The sequence below is a fragment of the Heptranchias perlo genome, chromosome 45, assembly GCF_035084215.1.
Source record: "Heptranchias perlo isolate sHepPer1 chromosome 45, sHepPer1.hap1, whole genome shotgun sequence".
In the NCBI taxonomy this organism is placed as follows: domain Eukaryota; kingdom Metazoa; phylum Chordata; class Chondrichthyes; order Hexanchiformes; family Hexanchidae; genus Heptranchias; species Heptranchias perlo.
In genome coordinates, this window is record NC_090369.1 from 118589 (window position 1) to 143030 (window position 24442).

Consider the following 24442-nt stretch of genomic DNA (forward strand, 5'->3'; position numbering starts at 1 on the left):
AGGGGTATAGTGATCAGGAGCGAGGGAAGGTAGCAGTCTCGGGGAGGGAGGGGTATAGTGATCAGGAGCGAGGGAAGGTAGCAGTGTTGGGGAGGGAGGGAGGGGTATAGTGATCAGGAGCGAGGGAAGGTAGCGGTGTCGGGGAGGGAGGGGTATAGTGATCAGGAGCGAGGGAAGGTAGCAGTGTCGGGGAGGGAGGGGTATAGTGATCAGGAGCGAGGGAAGGTAGCAGTGTCGGGGAGGGAGGGGTATAGCGATCAGGAGCGAGGGAAGGTAGCAGTGTTGGGGAGGGAGGGGTATAGTGATCAGGAGCGAGGGAAGGTAGCAGTCTCGGGGAGGGAGGGGTATAGTGATCAGGAGCGAGGGAAGGTAGCAGTGTCGGGGAGGGAGGGGTATAGTGATCAGGAGCGAGGGAAGGTAGCGGTCAGCAGCAATCCAGGAGGGCCTTTAATGTGGAGAAACATCCCCTGGCCCCTCGCCGAGGAGTGCGGACACAATGTGCTCCGTCGACTCACTGAGTCTTTCTTTGACCAGATCTGATGACAGAGATGATGGATCTGACGGGCGACCTGGAGGGAACCAGGATCCCGTTCCTGGATTACAAGCCCTACGCCGAGAAAATCTTTTTCCCCGGACACAAGGAATCTCCGCTGCACCGAGACTTGGAGCTCCCGGAATCGCGGCGACAGACAGTGGAGCAGGGACTGACTCAACTCTCCAACCTCCTCAACAATAAAACCTTCCTCACCAAGGCAAGCAGGGATCCCTTCTCCCTCCCCACTCCCCCCCGCCCCGCCCCGAAACAGGGCACCCCCCTCTCCTTCCTTCCCCTATAGGTGGCGGATGGAATTCAACATGTTCTCCTCGGAGCAGAGAGGGTTAAGGGGAGATTTAAATCGAGGTGTTCAAAATCAGGAGGGGTTTTGATAGAGTAAATAAGGAGAAAGTGTTTCCAGTGGCAGGAGGGTCGGGAACCAGAGGACACAGATTTAAGGTAATTGGCAAAAGCACCAGAGGGGGAGATGAGGAGAATGTTTTTTTACGCAGCGAGTTGTTCTGATCTGGAATTCACTGCCTGAAAGGGCGGTGGAAGCAGATTCAGTAATAACTTTCAAAAGAGAATTGGATAAATACTTGGAGGGGAGAAATTTGCAGGACTCCGGGGAAAGAGCAGGGGAGCAGGACTAATTGGTTAGCTCTTTCAAAGAGACGGCACAGGCACAATGGGCCGAATGGCCTCCTTCTGTGCTGTATCATTCTAAGATTGTAACCAAGGCGGGTAAATGGAGTTAAGATCAGCCACGATCTAACTGAATGGCGGAACAGACTCGAGGGGCTGAATGGCCTCCTCCTGTGCCTAATGTAACAGACTCGAGGGGGCTGAATGGCCTCCTCCTGTGCCTAATGTAACAGACTCGAGAGGGGCTGAATGGCCTCCTCCTGTGCCTAATGTAACAGACTCGAGAGGGGCTGAATGGCCTCCTCCCGATCCTTTCCCTGCTGTGCTGTAAGAATTCCCTCTCGTCTCCTCCCTTTAACCCCCACAGTTTGTTCAGACGCTGGAGGAGCAGAGGACATTCAGCCCGCGGGACCGTGGATACGTGGCGTCCTTGCTGACTGTGGCGCTCCACGGGAAGCTGGAGTACCTCACCGAAATCATGAAAACCTTGCTCAGCAACCTGGTGGATCAGTACGTGGCCAAGAATCCCAAGCTCATGCTACGCAGGTTTGTGTCCTGTGCTTCCTCTGGTCCTTGTTATATCTCACCGAGCTTTCCATCGCTGTGATAACCTCCGCTGTTAAACTCTGTGTAATTCCCTTCCTCATTCTCTGCCTCTCTCTCTCTCTGTGACTGTCTCGCACTCCTCACTCTGTGGGTCTCACTCTCTCGCCTCAAGGTCAGAAGGTCGTGGGTTCGAGCCCCCACTCCAGAGACTCGAGCCCCGTAATCCAGGCCGACACCCCTGATGCAGTAGTGAGGGAGCGCCGCACTGTCGGAGGGTCGGTACTGAGGGAGCGCTGCACTGTCGGAGGGTCAGTACTGAGGGAGCGCCGCACTGTCGGAGGGTCGGTACTGAGGGAGCGCTGCACTGTCGGAGGGTCGGTACTGAGGGAGCGCTGCACTGTCGGAGGGTCGGTACTGAGGGAGCGCCGCACTGTCGGAGGGTCAGTACTGAGGGAGTGCTGCACTGTCGGAGGGTCAGTACTGAGGGAGCGCTGCACTGTCGGAGGGTCGGTACTGAGGGAGCGCCGCACTGTCGGAGGGTCAGTACTGAGGGAGCGCCGCACTGTCGGAGGGTCGGTACTGAGGGAGCGCTGCACTGTCGGAGGGTCGGTACTGAGGGAGCGCTGCACTGTCGGAGGGTCGGTACTGAGGGAGTGCTGCACTGTCGGAGGGTCAGTACTGAGGGAGCGCTGCACTGTCGGAGGGTCGGTACTGAGGGAGCGCTGCACTGTCGGAGGGTCGGTACTGAGGGAGCGCTGCACTGTCGGAGGGTCGGTACTGAGGGAGTGCTGCACTGTCGGAGGGTCAGTGCTGAGGGAGCGCTGCACTGTCGGAGGGTCGGTACTGAGGGAGTGCTGCACTGTCGGAGGGTCGGTACTGAGGGAGCGCTGCACTGTCAGAGGGCCAGTACTGAGGGAGCGCCGCACTGTTGGAGGGTCGGTACTGAGGGAGCGCTGCACTGTCGGAGGGTCAGTACTGAGGGAGCGCCGCACTGTCGGAGGGTCAGTACTGAGGGAGCGCTGCACTGTCGGAGGGTCAGTACTGAGGGAGCGCTGCACTGTCAGAGGGCCAGTACTGAGGGAGCGCCGCACTGTTGGAGGGTCGGTACCGAGGGAGCGCTGCACTGTCGGAGGGTCGGTACTGAGGGAGCGCCGCACTGTCGGAGGGTCAGTACTGAGGGAGCGCTGCACTGTCGGAGGGTCGGTACTGAGGGAGCGCCGCACTGTCGGAGGGTCAGTACTGAGGGAGCGCCGCACTGTCGGAGGGTCGGTACTGAGGGAGCGCCGCACTGTCGGAGGGTCAGTACTGAGGGAGTGCTGCACTGTCGGAGGGTCAGTACTGAGGGAGCGCTGCACTGTCGGAGGGTCGGTACTGAGGGAGCGCCGCACTGTCGGAGGGTCAGTACTGAGGGAGTGCTGCACTGTCGGAGGGTCAGTACTGAGGGAGCGCTGCACTGTCGGAGGGTCAGTACTGAGGGAGCGCTGCACTGTCGGAGGGTCGGTACTGAGGGAGCGCTGCACTGTCGGAGGGTCAGTACTGAGGGAGCGCCGCACTGTCGGAGGGTCAGTACTGAGGGAGCGCTGCACTGTCGGAGGGTCAGTACTGAGGGAGCGCTGCACTGTCAGAGGGCCAGTACTGAGGGAGCGCCGCACTGTCGGAGGGTCGGTACTGAGGGAGTGCTGCACTGTTGGAGGTGCTGTCTTTCGGATGAGATGTTAAACCGAGGCCCCGTCTGCCCCTCTCAGGTGGATGTAAAAGATCCCACGGCCACTATTTGAAGAAGAGCAGGGGGAGTTCTCCCCGGGGTCCTGGGGCCAATATTTATCCCTCAACCAACATCACTAAAAAACAGATGATCTGCTCATTATCACATTGCTGTTTGTGGGATCTTGCTGTGCGCAAATTGTCTGCTGCGTTTCCCACATTACAAACAGTGACCACACTTCAAAAAGTACTTCATTAGTGTGAAGCGCTTTGGGACGTCCTGAGATGGTGAGAGGCGCGGTAGAAATGGGAGTCCCTTCTGTCTTTTTGATCTCCTCAGTCTTGGGTTCCTTTCAACAAAACACACCCACGATGCCCAGTACACTGGGTCAGCGAGACGCAATCTCTGGGAAAGTTCCATCCGTCTCAGCCTTGAATATACTCAACAGCTCTGAGAATCTGACAGAGGTCCTCAAAATGATTAAGGGGGTTCAATAGGGTGGATGCAGGGTAACTGTGTCGACTTGAGGGGTGGCTCCACAACAAGGGGGCCATGAATAATTTCTTAATAGAATTTACAGCCAAGAAACAGATAATTAGGCCCAACAGATCTATGCCAGAAATCAGAATAAAGGGAGCTTTACTCTGTATCTAACCCTGTACCTGACCCTGGGAGTGTTTGATGGGACAGTGTAGAGGGAGCTTTACTCTGTATCTAACCCTGTACCTGCCCCTGGGAGTGTTTGATGGGACAGTGCAGAGGGAGCTTTACTCTGTATCTAACCCTGTACCTGCCCTGGGAGTGTTTGACGGGCCAGTGTAGAGGGAGCTTTACTCTGTATCTAACCCTGTACCTGACCCTGGGAGTGTTTGATGGGACAGTGTAGAGGGAGCTTTACTCTGTATCTAACCCTGTACCTGCCCTGGGAGTGTTTGATGGGACAGTGTAGAGGGAGCTTTACTCTGTATCTAACCCTGTACCTGACCCTGGGAGTGTTTGATGGGACAGTGTAGAGGGAGCTTTACTCTGTATCTAACCCTGTACCTGACCCTGGGAGTGTTTGATGGGACAGTGTAGAGGGAGCTTTACTCTGTATCTAACCCTGTACCTGCCCTGGGAGTGTTTGATGGGACAGTGTCGAGGGAGCTTTACTCTGTATCTAACCCTGTACCTGCCCTGGGAGTGTTTGATGGGACGGTGTAGAGGGAGCTTTACTCTGTATCTAACCCTGTACCTGCCCTGGGAGTGTTTGATGGAACAGTGTAGAGGGAGCTTTACTCTGTATCTAACCCTGTACCTGCCCTGGGAGTGTTTGATGGGACAGTGTAGAGGGAGCTTTACTCTGTATCTAACCCTGTACCTGCCCTGGGAGTGTTTGATGGGACGGTGTAGAGGGAGCTTTACTCTGTATCTAACCCTGTACCTGCCCTGGGAGTGTTTGATGGGACAGTGTAGAGGGAGCTTTACTCTGTATCTAACCCTGTACCTGCCCTGGGAGTGTTTGATGGGACAGTGTAGAGGGAGCTTTACTCTGTATCTAACCCGTGCTGTACCTGCCCTGGGAGTGTTTGATGGGACAGTGTAGAGGGAGCTTTACTCTGTATCTAACCCGTGCTATACCTGCCCTGGGAGTGTTTGATGGGACAGTGTAGAGGGAGCTTTACTCTGTATCTAACCCTGTACCTGCCCTGGGAGTGTTTGATGGGACAGTGTAGAGGGAGCTTTACTCTGTATCTAACCCTGTACCTGCCCCTGGGAGTGTTTGATGGGACGGTGTAGAGGGAGCTTTACTCTGTATCTAACCCTGTACCTGCCCTGGGAGTGTTTGATGGGACAGTGTAGAGGGAGCTTTACTCTGTATCTAACCCTGTACCTGCCCTGGGAGTGTTTGATGGGACAGTGTAGAGGGAGCTTTACTCTGTATCTAACCCTGTAGCTGCCCTGGGAGTGTTTGATGGGACAGTGTAGAGGGAGCTTTACTCTGTATCTAACCCTGTACCTGCCCTGGGAGTGTTTGATGGGACAGTGTAGAGGGAGCTTTACTCTGTATCTAACCCTGTACCTGCCCTGGGAGTGTTTGATGGGACAGTGTAGAGGGAGCTTTACTCTGTATCTAACCCTGTACCTGCCCTGGGAGTGTTTGATGGGACAGTGTAGAGGGAGCTTTACTCTGTATCTAACCCTGTAGCTGCCCTGGGAGTGTTTGATGGGACAGTGTAGAGGGAGCTTTACTCTGTATCTAACCCTGTACCTGCCCTGGGAGTGTTTGATGGGACAGTGTAGAGGGAGCTTTACTCTGTATCTAACTCTGTACCTGCCCTGGGAGTGTTTGATGGGACAGTGTAGAGGGAGCTTTACTCTGTATCTAACCCTGTACCTGCCCTGGGAGTGTTTGATGGGACAGTGTAGAGGGAGCTTTACTCTGTATCTAACCGTGTACCTGCCCTGGGAGTGTTTGATGGGACAGTGTAGAGGGAGCTTTACTCTGTATCTAACCCTGTACCTGCCCTGGGAGTGTTTGATGAACATTGATGTGCCGGCTGTAATCAAAGCTTCTGTCGGTTTGTCTCCTCAGGACGGAAACAGTGGTGGAGAAACTCCTCACTAACTGGATCTCTCTCTGTCTCTACAGCTTTCTCCGGGTAAGTGAGGCGATGTACGTTCAGAGTGAGAGTTCGTGCAGAGTGGGTGTGTACGTGCGCAGAGTCTGTCTGCTGACAGTGTGCACATTCAGTGCGTGCACAGCTGTATGTGAAAAGGTTCACCCTGGTGAGAGAGAGAGAGACAGAGAGAGAGAGAGAGAAAAAGAGAGGGCGCGAGACGGACGGGGAAGGGCGCGAGACGGACGGGGAAGGGCGCGAGACGGACGGGGAAGGGCGCGAGACGGACGGGGAAGGGCGCGAGACGGACGGGTAAGGGCGCGAGACGGACGGGGAGAGAGAGAGAGTGGATGTGTGGAGATGAGTGCAGTCCTGTTTGCCCATGGTGCCCTGTTCTGTGCGTGTAGCTCATCATGAATCCTGCTCCCCCAATCTGGGCAGCTCTGTGGGCCTTCTCCTGGCCTTTCTCAGCACAGACCTGACTGCTTCACTCACCCTCTTCTCCCAGGAGTCCGCAGGGGAACCCCTCTACACGTTGGTACGGGCCATCAAACACCAGGTGGATAAAGGACCGGTGGACGAGAAGACTGGCAAAGCAAAGTATACGTTAAACGACAGCCGCCTGCTCCGGGAGGACGTGGAGTACAAGCCTCTGGTGAGCACTGAGGGCCAACAGGGCAACCGGCACACTCTGGTCACCTCCAGACTCCGACTATTCCAATGCGCTCCTGGCCGGCCTCCCATTATCCAAAACTCTGCTGTTGTGGGTCTAAGGCCTGCTCTATACTCACACTCCAGTGCAGTACTGAGGGAGCGCCGCACTGTCGGAGGGTCAGTACTGAGGGAGCGCCGCACTGTCGGAGGGTCAGTACTGAGGGAGCGCCGCACTGTCGGAGGGTCGGTACTGAGGGAGCGCCGCACTGTCGGAGGGTCGGTACTGAGGGAGCGCCGCACTGTCGGAGGGTCAGTACTGAGGGAGCGCCGCACTGTCGGAGGGTCAGTACTGAGGGAGCGCCGCACTGTCGGAGGGTCAGTACTGAGGGAGCGCCGCACTGTCGGAGGGTCAGTACTGAGGGAGCGCTGCACTGTCGGAGGGTCAGTACTGAGGGAGCGCCGCACTGTCGGAGGGTCAGTACTGAGGGAGCGCTGCCCTGTCGGAGGGTCAGTACTGAGGGAGCGCCGCACTGTCGGAGGGTCAGTACTGAGGGAGCGCCGCACTGTCGGAGGGTCAGTACTGAGGGAGCGAAAGGCACTGTCGGAGGGTCAGTACTGAGGGAGCGCCGCACTGTCGGAGGGTCAGTACTGAGGGAGTGCCGCACTGTCGGAGGGTCAGTACTGAGGGAGCGCCGCACTGTCGGAGGGGCAGTACTGAGGGAGCGCCGCACTGTCGGAGGGGCAGTACTGAGGGAGCGCTGCACTGTCGGAGGGTCAGTACTGAGGGAGCGCCGCACTGTCGGAGGGTCAGTACCGAGGGAGCGCCGCACTGTCGGAGGGTCCGTACTGAGGGAGCGCTGCACTGTCGGAGGGTCAGTACTGAGGGAGTGCTGCACTGTCGGAGGGGCAGTAGTGAGGGAGTGCTGCACTGTCGGAGGGGCAGTATTGAGGGAGTGCTGCACTGTCGGAGGGGCAGTATTGAGGGAGTGCTGCACTGTCGGAGGGGCAGTAGTGAGGGAGTGCTGCACTGTCGGAGGGGCAGTATTGAGGGAGTGCTGCACTGTCGGAGGGGCAGTATTGAGGGAGTGCTGCACTGTCGGAGGGGCAGTAGTGAGGGAGTGCTGCACTGTCGGAGGGTCAGTACTGAGGGAGTGCTGCACTGTCGGAGGGGCAGTATTGAGGGAGTGCCGCACTGTCGGAGGGGCAGTATTGAGGGAGCGCCGCACTGTCGGAGGGGCAGTAGTGAGGGAGCGCTGCACTGTCGGAGGGGCAGTATTCAGGGAGCGCCGCACTGTCGGAGGGGCAGTAGTGAGGGAGCGCTGCACTGTCGGAGGGGCAGTACTGAGGGAGCGCTGCACTGTCGGAGGGGCAGTACTGAGGGAGTGCTGCACTGTCGGAGGGTCAGTACTGAGGGAGCGCCGCACTGTCGGAGGGTCAGTACTGAGGGAGCGCCGCACTGTCGGAGGGTCAGTACTGAGGGAGCGCCGCACTGTCGGAGGGTCAGTACTGAGGGAGCGCCGCACTGTCGGAGGGGCAGTACTGAGGGAGCGCCGCACTGTCGGAGGGGCAGTACTGAGGGAGTGCCGCACTGTCGGAGGGTCAGTACTGAGGGAGCGCCGCACTGTCGGAGGGTCAGTACTGAGGGAGTGCCGCACTGTCGGAGGGTCAGTACTGAGGGAGCGCCGCACTGTCGGAGGGTCAGTACTGAGGGAGTGCCGCACTGTCGGAGGGTCAGTACTGAGGGAGTGCTGCACTGTCGGAGGGTCAGTACTGAGGGAGCGCCGCACTGTCGGAGGGTCAGTACTGAGGGAGTGCCGCACTGTCGGAGGGTCAGTCCTGAGGGAGTGCCGCACTGTCGGAGGGTCAGTCCTGAGGGAGTGCTGCATCGTTGGAGGTGCTGACTTTCAGTTGAAACGTTAAACCGAGGCCCCGTCTGCCGGCTTGGGGGTGTATATTTCTGAACTGCCTTCGAAGAGCATCGATCGCTGTTAACAATGACCTCTCCCTCTCGTGTCCCAGACCCTCAATGTCCTGATGAAAAATGGTGGGGAGGTCCCCATGGTCCCTGCCAAGGTTCTCGACGTGGACACCATCACCCAGGCAAAGGAAAAGATCCTGGACCAGATTCACAAAGGAGCACCGTACTCTCAGCGCCCCGCAGCGGAGAGCCTCGATCTGGGTAAGTGTACCGTGAGTACCTCATCACAAAGCTCTGGTCTCCCTGCCACCCGCCCCCCCATCGACTGCTGAGAGATAGAACCCCCACCCCCCCTCCTGCGTACTCTACCCCGGGACAGTTAGTGTTTCCCACCGACGAGAGATAGAAGCCCCCCCTTTCCTGGGTACTGTACCCCCTAATATCTCACTTAATTGATCACCCGTCCTATTCTCTCCCCCTGTGGTTCGATGTCTGATTTACGCTCCTGTGAAGTTTCGCGATGTTAAACGCACTGTATAAATGCCAGTTGTTATAGGTGTCTGTACATTGATGATTGATTTGTGCGTCGAGGGTGATTTAATTGCAGATTTTATTTTTTGTTGCTCAGAGTGGCGGGCTGGAATGGCGGGACACTTGACCCTGTCGAACGAGGATGTGACCTCTGTGGTTCAGGGTCAGTGGAAGCGACTTAACACACTCCAACATTACAAGGTGAGCGAGGGATCTGGGCACCACGTGACTGCTCACAATATCGCACCAGGACACGACAGGACTAGTCCCACTTACACCAGTACACGACAGGACTAGTCCCACTTACACCAGTACACGACAGGAATAGTCCCACTTACACCAGTACACGACAGGACTAGTCCCACTTACACCAGTACACGACAGGAATAGTCCCACTTACACCAGTACACGACAGGAACAGTCCCACTTACACCAGTACACGACAGGAATAGTCCCACTTACACCAGTACACGACACGAATAGTCCCACTTACACCAGTATACGACAGGAACAGTCTCACTTACACCAGTACACGACAGGAATAGTCCCACTTACACCAGTACACGACAGGAACAGTCCCACTTACACCAGTATACGACAGGAACAGTCTCACTTACACCAGTACACGACAGGAACAGTCCCACTTACACCAGTACACGACAGGAATAGTCCCACTTACACCAGTACACGACAGGACTAGTCCCACTTACACCAGTACACGACAGGAACAGTCCCACTTACACCAGTACACGACAGGACTAGTCCCACTTGCACCAGTACACGACAGGAATAGTCTCACTTACACCAGTACACGACAGGACTAGTCCCACTTACACCAGTACACGAAAGGAATAGTCCCACTTACACCAGTACACGACAGGAATAGTCCCACTTACACCAGTACACGACAGGACTAGTCCCACTGACACCAGTACACGACAGGACTAGTCCCACTTACACCAGTACACGACAGGAACAGTCTCACTTACACCAGTACACGACAGGAACAGTCCCACTTACACCAGTACACGACAGGAATAGTCCCACTTACACCAGTACACGACAGGACTAGTTCCACTTACACCAGTACACGACAGGACTAGTCCCACTTACACCAGTACACGACAGGAATAGTCCCACTTACACCAGTACACGACAGGACTAGTTCCACTTACACCAGTACACGACAGGACTAGTTCCACTTACACCAGTACACGACAGGACTAGTCCCACTTACACCAGTACACGACAGGAACAGTCCCACTTACACCAGTACACGACAGGACTAGTCCCACTTACACCAGTACACGACAGGAATAGTCTCACTTACACCAGTACACGACAGGACTAGTCCCACTTACACCAGTACACGACAGGAATAGTCCCACTTACACCAGTACACGACAGGAATAGTCCCACTTACACCAGTACACGACAGGAACAGTCCCACTTACACCAGTACACGACAGGACTAGTCCCACTTACACCAGTACACGACAGGAATAGTCCCACTTACACCAGTACACGACAGGACTAGTCCCACTTACACCAGTACACGACAGGACTAGTCCCACTTACACCAGTACACGAAAGGAATAGTCCCACTTACACCAGTACACGACAGGAATAGTCCCACTTACAACAGTACACGACAGGACTAGTCCCACTGACACCAGTACACGACAGGAACAGTCCCACTTACACCAGTACACGACAGGAATAGTCCCACTGACACCAGTACACGACAGGACTAGTCCCACTTACACCAGTACACTACAGGAATAGTCCCACTTACACCAGTACACGACAGGAATAGTCCCACTGACACCAGTACACGACAGGAATAGTCCCACTGACACCAGTACACGACAGGAATAGTCCCACTTACACCAGTACACGACAGGAACAGTCTCACTTACACCAGTACACGACAGGAACAGTCCCACTTACACCAGTACACGACAGGAATAGTCCCACTTACACCAGTACACTACAGGAACAGTCCCACTTACACCAGTACATGACAGGAATAGTCCCACTTACACCAGTACACCACAGGAATAGTCCCACTTACACCAGTACACGAAAGGAATAGTCCCACTTACACCAGTACACCACAGGAATAGTCCCACTTACACCAGTACACGACAGGAACAGTCCCACTTACACCAGTACACTACAGGAACAGTCCCACTTACACCAGTACACGACAGGAATAGTCCCACTTACACCAGTACACGACAGGAACAGTCCCACTTACACCAGTACACGACAGGAATCGTCCCACTTACACCAGTACACGACAGGAATAGTCCCACTTACACCAGTACACCACAGGAACAGTCCCACTTACACCAGTACACGACAGGAATAGTCCCACTTACACCAGTACACGACAGGAATAGTCCCACTTACACCAGTACACCACAGGAATAGTCCCACTTACACCAGTACACGACAGGAATAGTCCCACTTACACCAGTACACCACAGGAATAGTCCCACTTACACCAGTACACCACAGGAATAGTCCCACTTACACCAGTACACCACAGGAATAGTCCCACTTACACCAGTACACGACAGGAATCGTCCCACTTACACCAGTACACGACAGGACTAGTCCCACTTACACCAGTACACAACAGGAATAGTCTCACTTACACCAGTACACGACAGGAATAGTCCCACTTACACCAGTACACGACAGGAATCGTCCCACTTACACCAGTACACGACAGGAATAGTCCCACTTACACCAGTACACGACAGGAACAGTCCCACTTACACCAGTACACGACAGGAATAGTCCCACTTACACCAGTACACGACAGGAATAGTCCCACTTACACCAGTACACCACAGGAATAGTCCCACTTACACCAGTACACGACAGGAACAGTCCCACTTACACCAGTACACGACAGGAATAGTCCCACTTACACCAGTACACGACAGGAATAGTCCCACTTACACCAGTACACGACAGGAATAGTCCCACTTACACCAGTACACGACAGGAATAGTCCCACTTACACCAGTACACGACAGGAACAGTCCCACTTACACCAGTACACGACAGGAATCGTCCCACTTACACCAGTACACGACAGGAATAGTCCCACTTACACCAGTACACCACAGGAACAGTCCCACTTACACCAGTACACGACAGGAATAGTCCCACTTACACCAGTACACGACAGGAATAGTCCCACTTACACCAGTACACCACAGGAATAGTCCCACTTACACCAGTACACGACAGGAATAGTCCCACTTACACCAGTACACCACAGGAATAGTCCCACTTACACCAGTACACCACAGGAATAGTCCCACTTACACCAGTACACCACAGGAATAGTCCCACTTACACCAGTACACGACAGGAATCGTCCCACTTACACCAGTACACGACAGGACTAGTCCCACTTACACCAGTACACGACAGGAATAGTCCCACTTACACCAGTACACGACAGGAATAGTCCCACTTACACCAGTACACGACAGGAATAGTCCCACTTACACCAGTACACGACAGGAATAGTCCCACTTACACCAGTACACGACAGGAATAGTCCCACTTACACCAGTACACGACAGGAATAGTCCCACTTACACCAGTACACGACAGGAACAGTCCCACTTACACCAGTACACGACAGGACTAGTCCCACTTACACCAGTACACGACAGGAACAGTCTCACTTACACCAGTACACGACAGGAACAGTCCCACTTACACCAGTACACGACAGGAATAGTCCCACTTACACCAGTACACGACAGGAACAGTCCCACTTACACCAGTACACGACAGGAATAGTCCCACTTACACCAGTACACGACAGGACTAGTCCCACTTACACCAGTACACGACAGGAATAGTCCCACTTACACCAGTACACGACAGGAACAGTCCCACTTACACCAGTACACGACAGGAATAGTCCCACTTACACCAGTACACGACAGGACTAGTCCCACTTACACCAGTACACTACAGGAATAGTCCCACTTACACCAGTACACGACAGGACTAGTCCCACTTACACCAGTACACGACAGGAATAGTCCCACTTACACCAGTACACGACAGGACTAGTCCCACTTACACCAGTACACGACAGGAATAGTCCCACTTACACCAGTACACGACAGGAACAGTCACACTTACACCAGTACACCACAGGAATAGGCAAAAGGTGGGGCTTACACTTTGTTGTGACGATGAGGCTGGAGTTGACGTGTTCCGTCCTGTCTCCTGCCTTCCAGGTCCCAGATGGTGGGACGGTTGCTCTTGTTCCCCGGGCACACACGGATCTCACCAAGGACCCCCACCGAGACTGCCTCGTTGGAGAGAGTATGTATGGTCTTTTCAAGTCACTGCCTTCCTATAGTATCACCTCTTGGAAAACCGCATGTAACGGAATACGGGGCGAATGTGAAGCAACACTTTCACGTACCTGCGATTCCCATTCAGGGCCCCCTCTCTCTATCTGTTACGTGACACAGAGCTGGTTTCTCTCCTCTCTGTCAAAAAGAAGGTTGAGGTTAGTGTTATTGGAAGGCAGGGTTATCCCAGGCGCTATACAGTGAGTGAACTATTTAACGGAGCTATTCGATCTTGTACCTTAGGATCGTACAGCACAGAAGGAGGCCATTCAGCCCATCGTGCCTGTGCCGGCTCTTTGAAAGATCTATCCAATTAGTCCCACTCCCCCCTGCTCTTTCCCCAGAGCCCTGTGAATTTTTTCCCCTTCAAGTATTTATCCAATTCCCTTTTGAAAGTTATTATTGAATCTGCTTCCACCGCCCTTTCAGGCAGTGAATTCCAGATCAGAACAACTCGCTGCGTAAAAAAACGTTCTCCTCATCTCCCCCTCTGGTTCTTTTACCAATTACCTTAAATCTGTGTCCTCTGGTTACCGACCCTCCTGCCACTGGAAACACTTTCTCCTTATTTACTCGATCAAAACCCTTCCTGATTTTGAACACCTCGATTAAATCTCCCTTTAACCTTCTCTGCTCTAAGGAGAACAATCCCAGCTTCTCCAGTCTCTCCGTGTAACTGAAGTCCCTCATCCCTGGGACCATTCTAGTAAATCTCTTCAGTGCTCTCTCTAAGGCCTTCACATCCTTCCTAAAGTGCGGTGCCCACAATTGGGCACAATACTCCAGCTGAGGTCTAAACAGTGTTTTATAAAGGGTTTAGCATAACTTCCTTGCTTCTGTACTCAATACCTCCATTTATAAAGCCCAGCTTCTGTTAACTGCCTTCTCAACTTGTCCTGCCAACTTCGAAGAGTTGTGCACGTACACCCCCAGGTCTCATCCAAAACTCTGCTCTGCCCATGTCCCAACTCGCACCAAGTCCTGTTCACCCATCACCCCCTGTGCTCACTGACCTACATTGGCTCCTGGTCGGGTAATGCCTCCATTTTAAAATTCTCCATCCTTGTTTTCATAAGAACATAAGAAATAGGAGCAGGAGTAGGCCAATCGGCCCCTCGAGCCTGCTCCGCCATTCAATTAGATCATGGCTGATCTGATCCTAACCACAAATCTAAATTCATGTCCAATTTCCTGCCCGCTCCCCGTAACCCCTAATTCCCTTTACTTCTAGGAAACTGTCTGTTTCTGTTTTAAATTTATTTAATGATGTAGCTTCCACAGCTTCCCGGGGCAGCAAATTCCACAGACCTACTACCCTCCGAGTGAAGAAGTTTCTCCTCATCTCAGTTTTGAAAGAGCAGCCCCTTATTCTAAGATTATGCCCCCTAGTTCTAGTTTCACCCATCCTTGGGAACATCCTTACCGCATCCACCCGATCAAGACCCTTCACAATCTTATATGTTTCAATAAGATCGCCTCTCATTCTTCTGAACTCCAATGAGTAGAGTCCCAATCTGCTCAACCTCTCCTCATATGTCCGCCCCCTCATCCCCGGGATTAACCGAGTGAACCTTCTTTGTACTGCCTCGAGAGCAAGTATGTCTTTTCTTAAGTATGGAGACCAAAACTGTATGCAGTATTCCAGGTGCGGTCTCACCAATACCTTATATAACTGCAGCAATACCTCCCTGTTTTTATATTCTATCCCCCGAGCAATAAAAGCCAACATTCCGTTGGCCTTCTTGATCACCTGCTGCACCTGTTTTCAAATCCCTCCATGGCCCTCGCCCCCCTCCCTATCTCTATAACCTCCTCCAGCCCCTACAACGCTCCCAGATCTCTGCGCTCCTCCAATTCTGGCCTCTTGTCCATCCCCGATTTCCATCGCTCCACCATTGGCTTCCTCGGCCCTAAGCTCTGGAATTCCCTCCCTAAACCTCTCCGCCTCTCTCTCTCCTCCTTTAAGACGCTCCTTAAAACCTCCCTCTTTGACCGAGCTTTTGGTCACCTGTCCTAATATCTCCTCATGTGGCTCGGGGTCTGATTTACGCTCCTGTGAAGCGCCTTGGGGACGTTTTTACTACATTAAAGGCGCTGGATAAACACAAGTTGCTGTCTCTCTGTTCCTGCGCCCCCTTTAAAATTGTACCATTTAATTTATATCTTCTATCTGGGTTTAGTTTCTAACTGAGGCGGGGGGGAGGATTGGCGATTTTACTTTGGTCCACTGGATTTCTCACACACCTTTTTGTCTCCACAGAGACTCCCATGCTGGAGGACATTGAGGAGGGGGCCATCAAATACTGGCACTTGGTCAAACCCACGGAGGAGCCAGAGATTCCGAAGCAGAGACGCAGTAGCCTGCGGGAGCGGGAGCAAGCAAAAGCCATCCCCGAGATCTACCTGACCAGGCTGCTCTCCATGAAGGTTGGTGCGCAGAGGAACAGGAGGAGGCCATTCAGCCCCTCGAGCCTGTTACACAGGAACAGGAGGAGGCCATTCAGCCCCTCGAACCTGTTACATTTGGAACAGGAAGAGGCCTCTGAGTCAGAAGGTTGTTGGTTCTAGTCCCCCTCCAGAAAACCGAGCCCATAATCCAGGCTGAAACTCCCCAGTGCAGTACTGAGGGAGCGCCGCACTGTCGGAGGGTCGGTACTGAGGGAGCGCCGCACTGTCGGAGGGTCAGTACTGAGGGAGCGCCGCACTGTCGGAGGGTCGGTACTGAGGGAGCGCCGCACTGTCGGAGGGTCAGTACTGAGGGAGCGTCGCACTGTCGGAGGGTCGGTACTGAGGGAGCGCTGCACTGTCGGAGGGTCAGTACTGAGGGAGCGCCGCACTGTCGGAGGGTCAGTACTGAGGGAGTGTCGCACTGTCGGAGGGTCGGTACTGAGGGAGCGCTGCACTGTCGGAGGGTCGGTACTGAGGGAGCGCTGCACTGTCGGAGGGTCAGTACTGAGGGAGCGCCGCACTGTCGGAGGGTCAGTACTGAGGGAGCGCCGCACTGTCGGAGGGTCAGTACTGAGGGAGTGTCGCACTGTCGGAGGGTCGGTACTGAGGGAGCGCCGCACTGTCGGAGGGTCGGTACTGAGGGAGCGCCGCACTGTCGGAGGGTCGGTACTGAGGGAGCGCCGCACTGTCGGAGGGTCGGTACTGAGGGAGCGCTGCACTGTCGGAGAGTCGGTACTGAGGGAGCGCCGCACTGTCGGAGGGTCAGTACTGAGGGAGCGCCGCACTGTCGGAGGGTCGGTACTGAGGGAGCGCCGCACTGTCGGAGGGTCAGTGCTGAGGGAGCGCCGCACTGTCGGAGGGTCAGTACTGAGGGAGCGCCGCACTGTCGGAGGGTCAGTACTGAGGGAGCGCCGCACTGTCGGAGGGTCGGTACTGAGGGAGCGCCGCACTGTCGGAGGGTCAGTACTGAGGGAGCGCCGCACTGTCGGAGGGTCGGTACTGAGGGAGCGCCGCACTGTCGGAGGGTCGGTACTGAGGGAGCGCCGCACTGTCGGAGGGTCAGTACTGAGGGAGCGCCGCACTGTCGGAGGGTCGGTACTGAGGGAGCGCCGCACTGTCGGAGGGTCAGTACTGAGGGAGCCCCGCACTGTCGGAGGGTCAGTACTGAGGGAGCGCCGCACTGTCGGAGGGTCAGTACTGAGGGAGCGCCGCGCTGTTGGAGGGTCGGTACTGAGGGAGCGCCGCACTGTCGGAGGGTCCGTACTGAGGGAGCGCCGCACTGTCGGAGGGTCAGTACTGAGGGAGCGCCGCACTGTCGGAGGGTCAGTGCTGAGGGAGCGCCGCACTGTCGGAGGGTCAGTACTGAGGGAGCGCCGCACTGTCGGAGGGTCGGTACTGAGGGAGCGCCGCACTGTCGGAGGGTCAGTGCTGAGGGAGCGCCGCACTGTCGGAGGGTCAGTACTGAGGGAGCGCCGCACTGTCGGAGGGTCGGTACTGAGGGAGCGCCGCACTGTCGGAGGGTCGGTACTGAGGGAGCGCCGCACTGTCGGAGGGTCAGTGCTGAGGGAGGGCCGCACTGTCGGAGGGCCAGTACTGAGGGAGCGCCGCACTGTCGGAGGGTCGGTACTGAGGGAGCGCCGCACTGTCGGAGGGTCGGTACTGAGGGAGCGCTGCACTGTCGGAGAGTCGGTACTGAGGGAGCGCCGCACTGTCGGAGGGTCAGTACTGAGGGAGCGCTGCACTGTCGGAGGGTCAGTACTGAGGGAGCGCCGCACTGTCGGAGGGTCAGTACTGAGGGAGCGCCGCACTGTCGGAGGGTCAGTACTGAGGGAGCGCCGCACTGTCGGAGGGTCAGTACTGAGGGAGCGCCGCACTGTCGGAGAGTCGGTACTGAGGGAGCGCCGCACTGTCGGAGGGTCAGTACTGAGGGAGCGCTGCACTGTCGGAGGGTCAGTACTGAGGGAGCGCCGCACTGTCGGAGGGTCAGTACTGAGGGAGCGCCGCACTGTCGGAGGGTCGGTACTGAGGGAGCGCTGCACTGTCGGAGAGTCGGTACTGAGGGAGCGCCGCACTGTCGGAGGGTCAGTACTGAGGGAGCGCCGCACTGTCGGAGGGTCGGTACTGAGGGAGCGCTGCACTGTCGGAGAGTCGGTACTGAGGGAGCGCCGCACTGTCGGAGGGTCAGTACTGAGGGAGCGCCGCACTGTCGGAGGGTCAGTACTGAGGGAGCGCCGCACTGTCGGAGAGTCGGTACTGAGGGAGCGCCGCACTGTCGGAGGGTCGGTACTGAGGGAGCGCTGCACTGTCGGAGGGTCGGTACTGAGGGAGCGCTGCACTGTCGGAGGGTCGGTACTGAGGGAGCGCCGCACTGTCGGAGAGTCGGTACTGAGGGAGCGCTGCACTGTCGGAGGGTCGGTACTGAGGGAGCGCCGCACTGTCAGAGGGTCAGTACTGAGGGAGCGCTGCACTGTCGGAGGGTCAGTACTGAGGGAGCGCCGCACTGTCGGAGGGTCAGTACTGAGGGAGCGCCGCACTGTCGGAGGGTCAGTACTGAGGGAGCGCTGCACTGTCGGAGGGTCGGTACTGAGGGAGCGCCGCACTGTCGGAGAGTCGGTACTGAGGGAGCGCTGCACTGTCGGAGAGTCGGTACTGAGGGAGCGCCGCACTGTCGGAGGGTCAGTACTGAGGGAGCGCCGCACTGTCGGAGGGTCAGTACTGAGGGAGCGCCGCACTGTCGGAGGGTCAGTACTGAGGGAGCGCCGCACTGTCAGAGGGTCAGTACTGAGGGAGCGCTGCACTGTCGGAGGGTCAGTACTGAGGGAGCGCCGCACTGTCGGAGGGTCAGTACTGAGGGAGCGCTGCACTGTCGGAGGGTCAGTACTGAGGGAGCGCCGCACTGTCGGACGAGACGTTAAAGCAAAGCCCCGTCTGCCTTCTCAGGTGGATGTAAAAGATCCCACAGCACTATTTCAAAGAGAGTTCTCCCCGGTGTCCTGGCCAATATTTGTCCCTCAAACAACATCACTAAAACAGACGATCTGCTCATTATCCCATTGCTGTTTGTGGGATCTTGCTGTGCGCAAGTTGGCTGTCACGTTTCCTACATTACAACAGTGACCACACTTCAAAAAAGTACTTAATCGTCTGTAAAGCGCTTTGGGACGTCCTGAGGTCTTTCTTTTCTTTTACCTCTTTGACCAAGCTTTTGGTCACCTGTCCTAATATCTCCTTATGTGGCTCGGTGTCTGATTTACGCTCCTGTGAAGGGCCTCAGGACGTTTCACTACATTAAAGGCGCTGGAGAAACGGGAGTTGCTGTTGTTAATAAACGTACTCTCTTCCCTTCGGTCTCCCGTAGGGGATACACCAGAAATTCGTCGACGATGTCTTCCAGATCATTCTCAGCACCAGCCGACCCGTTCCGCTGGCAGTCAAATATTTCTTCGATTTCCTGGACGATCTGGCGGCAAAACACGGGATCGTCGATCCCGAGATCATCCACATCTGGAAAACAAACAGGTACCCGGTGCAGAACGGCTCGGCGGGGGCTCGAGGACAAAAACCGTAACTCACTCAGCCAAATAGAATGGGCCATTCCGCAAATTTTTTCCCCTTCCAGTATTTATCTAATTCCCTTCTGAAATTTATTATTGAATCTGCTTCCACTGCCCTTTCAGGCAGTGAATTCCAGATCAGAACAACTCGCTGCGTAAAAAAACATTCTCCTCATCTCGTTCTTTTGCTGATTACCTTAAATCTGCGTCCTCTAGTTTCCAAACTTCCTGCCAGTGGGAACAGTTCCTCCGGCATCTCCTCTTACCGAAACCCCTCCTAATTTTGAATACCTCTATTAAATCTCTGCTTAACCTTCTCTTTAAGGAGAACAATCCCAGCTTGTCCTGCCACCTTCAAAGATTTGTGTATGTGCACCCCCAGGTCTCTCTGTCCCTGCACCCCCGTTAAAATTGTACCCTTTAGTTTGCGTTGCCTCTCCTCATTCTTCCGAGCAAAATGTATCACTTCACACTTCTCTGCGTTAAATTTCATCCGCCATGTGTCTGCCCATTTCACCACTCTGTGTCCTCCTGAAGTCTGTTCCTATCCTCCTCACTGTTTACCACATTTCTGAGTTTTGTGTCATTTGACAAACTTTGAAATTATGCCCTCTTTACCCAAGTCTAGGTCATTAATATATATCAAAAAGAGCAGTGGTCCTAATACTGACCCCTGGGGAACACCACTGTATACTTCCCTCCAGTCTGAAAAACAACCGTTCACCACGACTCTCTGCTTTCTGTCCCTTAACTAATTTCGTTCCCCGTGTGTCCATTCCCAGTTTAATGGTTCTCCCAGTGTCCCCATTCCCACTTTAATGGTTCTCCCAGTGTCCCCATTCCCAGTTTAATGGTTCTCCCAGTGTCCCCATTCCCAGTTTAATGGTTCTCCCAGTGTCCCCATTCCCAGGTTAACGGTTCTCCCAGTGTCCCCATTCCCAGGTTAACGGTTCTCCCAGTGTCCCCATTCCCAGTTTAACGGTTCTCCCAGTGTCCCCATTCCCAGTTTAACGGTTCTCCCAGTGTCCCCATTCCCAGTTTAACGGTTCTCCCAGTGTCCCCATTCCCAGTTTAACGGTTCTCCCAGTGTCCCCATTCCCAGTTTAACGGTTCTCCCAGTGTCCCCATTCCCAGTTTAACGGTTCTCCCAGTGTCCCCATTCCCAGTTTAACGGTTCTTCCAGTGTCCTCATTCCCAGTTTAATGGTTCTCCCAGTGTCCTCATTCCCAGTTTAATGGTTCTCCCAGTGTCCCCATTCCCAGTTTAATGGTTCTCCCAGTGTCCCCATTCCCAGTTTAATGGTTCTCCCAGTGTCCCCATTCCCAGTTTAATGGTTCTCCCAGTGTCCCCATTCCCAGTTTAATGGTTCTCCCAGTGTCCCCATTCCCAGTTTAATGGTTCTCCCAGTGTCCCCATTCCCAGTTTAATGGTTCTCCCAGTGTCCCCATTCCCAGTTTAACGGTTCTCCCAGTGTCCCCATTCCCAGTTTAACGGTTCTCCCAGTGTCCCAATTCCCAGTTTAATGGTTTTCCTGCTTCTGGTTCCCAGTTTACCGCTGCGTTTCTGGTTGAACATCCTCAAGAACCCACAGTTTATCTTTGACATCCAGTTATCGGATAATGTAGACGCCGCACTTTCCGTCATCGGCCAGACCTTCATGGATTCCTGCACTACGGCGGAGCACAAAGTGGGACGGGTGAGTGGCATCTTTACATTGGGCTCAGGGCCCCAGGGGTGGGGGCCTCCAACAGCAGAGGAAGACTCCACCTTAACCATTAACAGGGCCCAATAGGAGACTGGACAGTTATTAACTGGGTGGGATCACATGAGCAGGAGGAGGCCATTCAGCCCCTCGAGCCTGTTCTGCCATTCATTGAGATCATGGCTGATCTGAATCCTAACTCCATACACCCGCCTTGGCTCCATATCCCTTAATACCCTTTGCTGGAAAAAAAACTATCGATCTCCGATTTAAAATTATTAATCGAGCTGGCGTCTACTGCTCTTTGTGGGAGAGACTTCCACACGTCTACCACCCTTTGCATGAAGAAGTGTTTCCTGACTTCTCTCCTGAATGGCTTGGCTCTGATTTTAAGGTTATGTCCCCTCGTTCTAGACTCCCCCCACCAGCGGAAAAAATTCCCTCTATCTACCCTATAATTCCTTTCAAAATCCTAAAAACCTCAATCAGATCACCCCTTGACCTTCTATATTCCTAGTTTATGCAATCACTCCTCTTAATCTAAGGTTCACTCGATTGATTCCTGGGATGAGAGGGTTGTCCTATGAAGAGAGATTGAGTAGAATGGGCCTATACTCTCTGGAGTTTAGAAGAATGAGAGGTGATCTCATTGAAACATATAAGATTATGAGGGGGCTTGACAGGGTAGATGCTGAGAGATTGTTTCCCCCATGGCTGGAGAGTCTAGAACTAGGGGGCATAGTCGCAGGATAAGGGGTCGGCCATTCAAGACTGAGGTGAGGAGGAATTTCTTCACTCAGAGGGTTGTGAGTCTTTGGAATTCTCTACCCCAGAGGGCTGTGGATGCTGAGTCATTGAGTATATTCAAGGCTGAGATTGATAGATTTTTGGACTCTCGGGGAATCAAGGGATATGAGAATCGGGAGGGAAAGTGGAGTTGAGGTCGAAGATCAGCCATGATCTGATTGAATGGCGGAGCAGACTCAAGGGCCATCTTACCCGGGACACCGGGACTCAGTGCTACATTATAATCTAAGACAGTCTTTTGGTGGCTCTGTGAGTTTATCAATCTGTGCCAGAGCCACACCGGCTAGGAAGATCCCAAGTCCCAACATCTGTGCGGGACAGGGGTATGGAGGCTACAATTGGCCTAAGTGCACCTGAGGTAGGGATGGGAATAAACCAGAGAGGGTTCCTGCTCCTTATCACTGTCCAGTTACTCCTGCCCGAAAGCGTGTGGGCATTTGGTGAGGATGGGATTGGACTCTGCTAACAGTCACGGTCTTTGGCTCATGTGAAAAATACTCACTTGGGTGTGGTACTGGAGGATGGTCAGCACTCATCAAAACCGTACCCTAGCAAGAGTCAGTGCCTTCAAGAGATATGAGGGGAAATTGGGGGTGGCGGGGGGGGGGGAGGTGATAGGAGAAAGAAGGCTGTTCTCCAACTGAAATGTAATGAATGGGAAGGGGTTTGGTCCATTGGGATTGTGTACAGTGGGAGTGAATGGGAAGGGGTTTGGGTCCATTGGGATTGTGTACAATGGGAGCGAATGGGAAGGGGTTTGGGTCCATTGGGATTGTGTACAATGGGAGCGAATGGGAAGGGGTTTGGTCCATTGGGATTCTGCACAATGGGATTGAATAGGAAGGGGTTTGGTCCATTGGGATTGTGTACAATGAGAGTGAATGGGAAGGGGTTTGGTCCATTGGGATTGTGTACAATGAGAGTGAATGGGAAGGGGTTTGGTCCATTGGGATTGTGTACAATGGGAGCGAATGGGAAGGGGTTTGGGTCCATTGGGATTCTGTACAATGAGAGTGAATGGGAAGGGGTTTGGTCCATTGGGATTCTGTACAATGAGAGTGAATGGGAAGGGGTTTGGTCCATTGGGATTGTGTACAATGGGAGCGAATGGGAAGGGGTTTGGTCCATTGGGATTGTGTACAATGGGAGCGAATGGGAAGGGGTTTGGTCCATTGGGATTCTGTACAATGAGAGTGAACGGGAAGGGGTTTGGGTCCATTGGGATTGTGTACAATGGGAGTGAATGGGAAGGGGTTTGGTCCATTGGGATTGTGTACAATGGGAGTGAATGGGAAGGGGTTTGGTCCATTGGGATTGTGTACAATGGGAGTGAATGGGAAGGGGTTTGGTCCATTGGGATTGTGTACAATGGGAGTGAATGGGAAGGGGTTTGGTCCATTGGGATTGTGTACAATGGGAGTGAATGGGAAGGGGTTTGGTCCATTGGGATTGTGTACAATGGGAGTGAATGGGAAGGGGTTTGGTCCATTGGGATTGTGTACAATGGGAGTGAATGGGAAGGGGTTTGGTCCATTGGGATTCTGTGCCCTGTCCTATCTGATCACTTTCCTCATGTATCTCTTTAGGATTCACCAATTAATAAGCTGCTCTATGCGAGGGAGATCCCCCGGTACAGACAAATGGTGGAGAGGTAAGTATCAGAATCATAGAATCGTGCAGCACAGGAGGCCATTCAGCCCATCGTGATTGTGCCAGCTCTTAGAGAGGGAGGGACTGGAAATATATACTGGATACAAGTAGAATAAACACTGCACTGGACAATGGGACTTTCATTATAGTAACCCAGGTGAAGGGTCTAGGGCAATAATGCAGGGCACCAAGGGGAAGGGCCAAGGCCCCACGGCGCAGGGCACCAGGGGAAGGGCCAAGGCCCCACGGCGCAGGGCACCAGGGGAAGGGCCGAGGCCCGACGGCGCAGGGCACCAGGGGAAGGGCCGAGGCCCCACGGCGCAGGACACCAGGGGAAGGGCCGAGGCCCCACGGCGCAGGGCACCAGGGGAAGGGCCGAGGCCCCACGGCGCAGGGCACCAGGGGAAGGGCCGAGGCCCCACGGCGCAGGGCACCAGGGGAAGGGCCGAGGCCCCACGGCGCAGGGCACCAGGGGAAGGGCCGAGGCCCCACGGCGCAGGGCACCAGGGGAAGGGCCAAGGCCCCACAGTGCGGGGACACTACAAGTTTGATAAGAGTAGGAGAGATGAGGTAAATCAGGAAGCATTGGTTTAGTTGAGGCTAAACTTAGGTTTTAAATAACCTGTAGATTGTAGGAGGAAGAAGATACTGTGGGAGTGAAAGGTTTGACGTTATTGAGATCCTGGGGAGGAATGAATTAAGAGTAGGAGACAGTGCGATGAGTCTTGATTTGAACATATTTAGGAT

General features: G+C 54.5%; 1 protein-coding gene across 1 annotated transcript in view; it reads left to right on the plus strand.

The window, feature by feature from the left end:
• The window catches only part of LOC137306767 (plexin-B1-like), a 104900-nt gene that overhangs the window by 74340 nt on the left and 6118 nt on the right, over positions 1 to 24442 (plus strand). Inside the window, exons 23-33 of the mRNA XM_067976132.1 lie at positions 535 to 752; positions 1548 to 1726; positions 6007 to 6073; positions 6540 to 6686; positions 8705 to 8864; positions 9232 to 9335; positions 13415 to 13502; positions 15795 to 15961; positions 19341 to 19501; positions 21085 to 21232; positions 23632 to 23696. Coding sequence (XP_067832233.1) covers positions 535 to 752; positions 1548 to 1726; positions 6007 to 6073; positions 6540 to 6686; positions 8705 to 8864; positions 9232 to 9335; positions 13415 to 13502; positions 15795 to 15961; positions 19341 to 19501; positions 21085 to 21232; positions 23632 to 23696 — 1504 coding nt within the window. The remainder of the gene's footprint in view (positions 1 to 534; positions 753 to 1547; positions 1727 to 6006; positions 6074 to 6539; positions 6687 to 8704; positions 8865 to 9231; positions 9336 to 13414; positions 13503 to 15794; positions 15962 to 19340; positions 19502 to 21084; positions 21233 to 23631; positions 23697 to 24442) is intronic.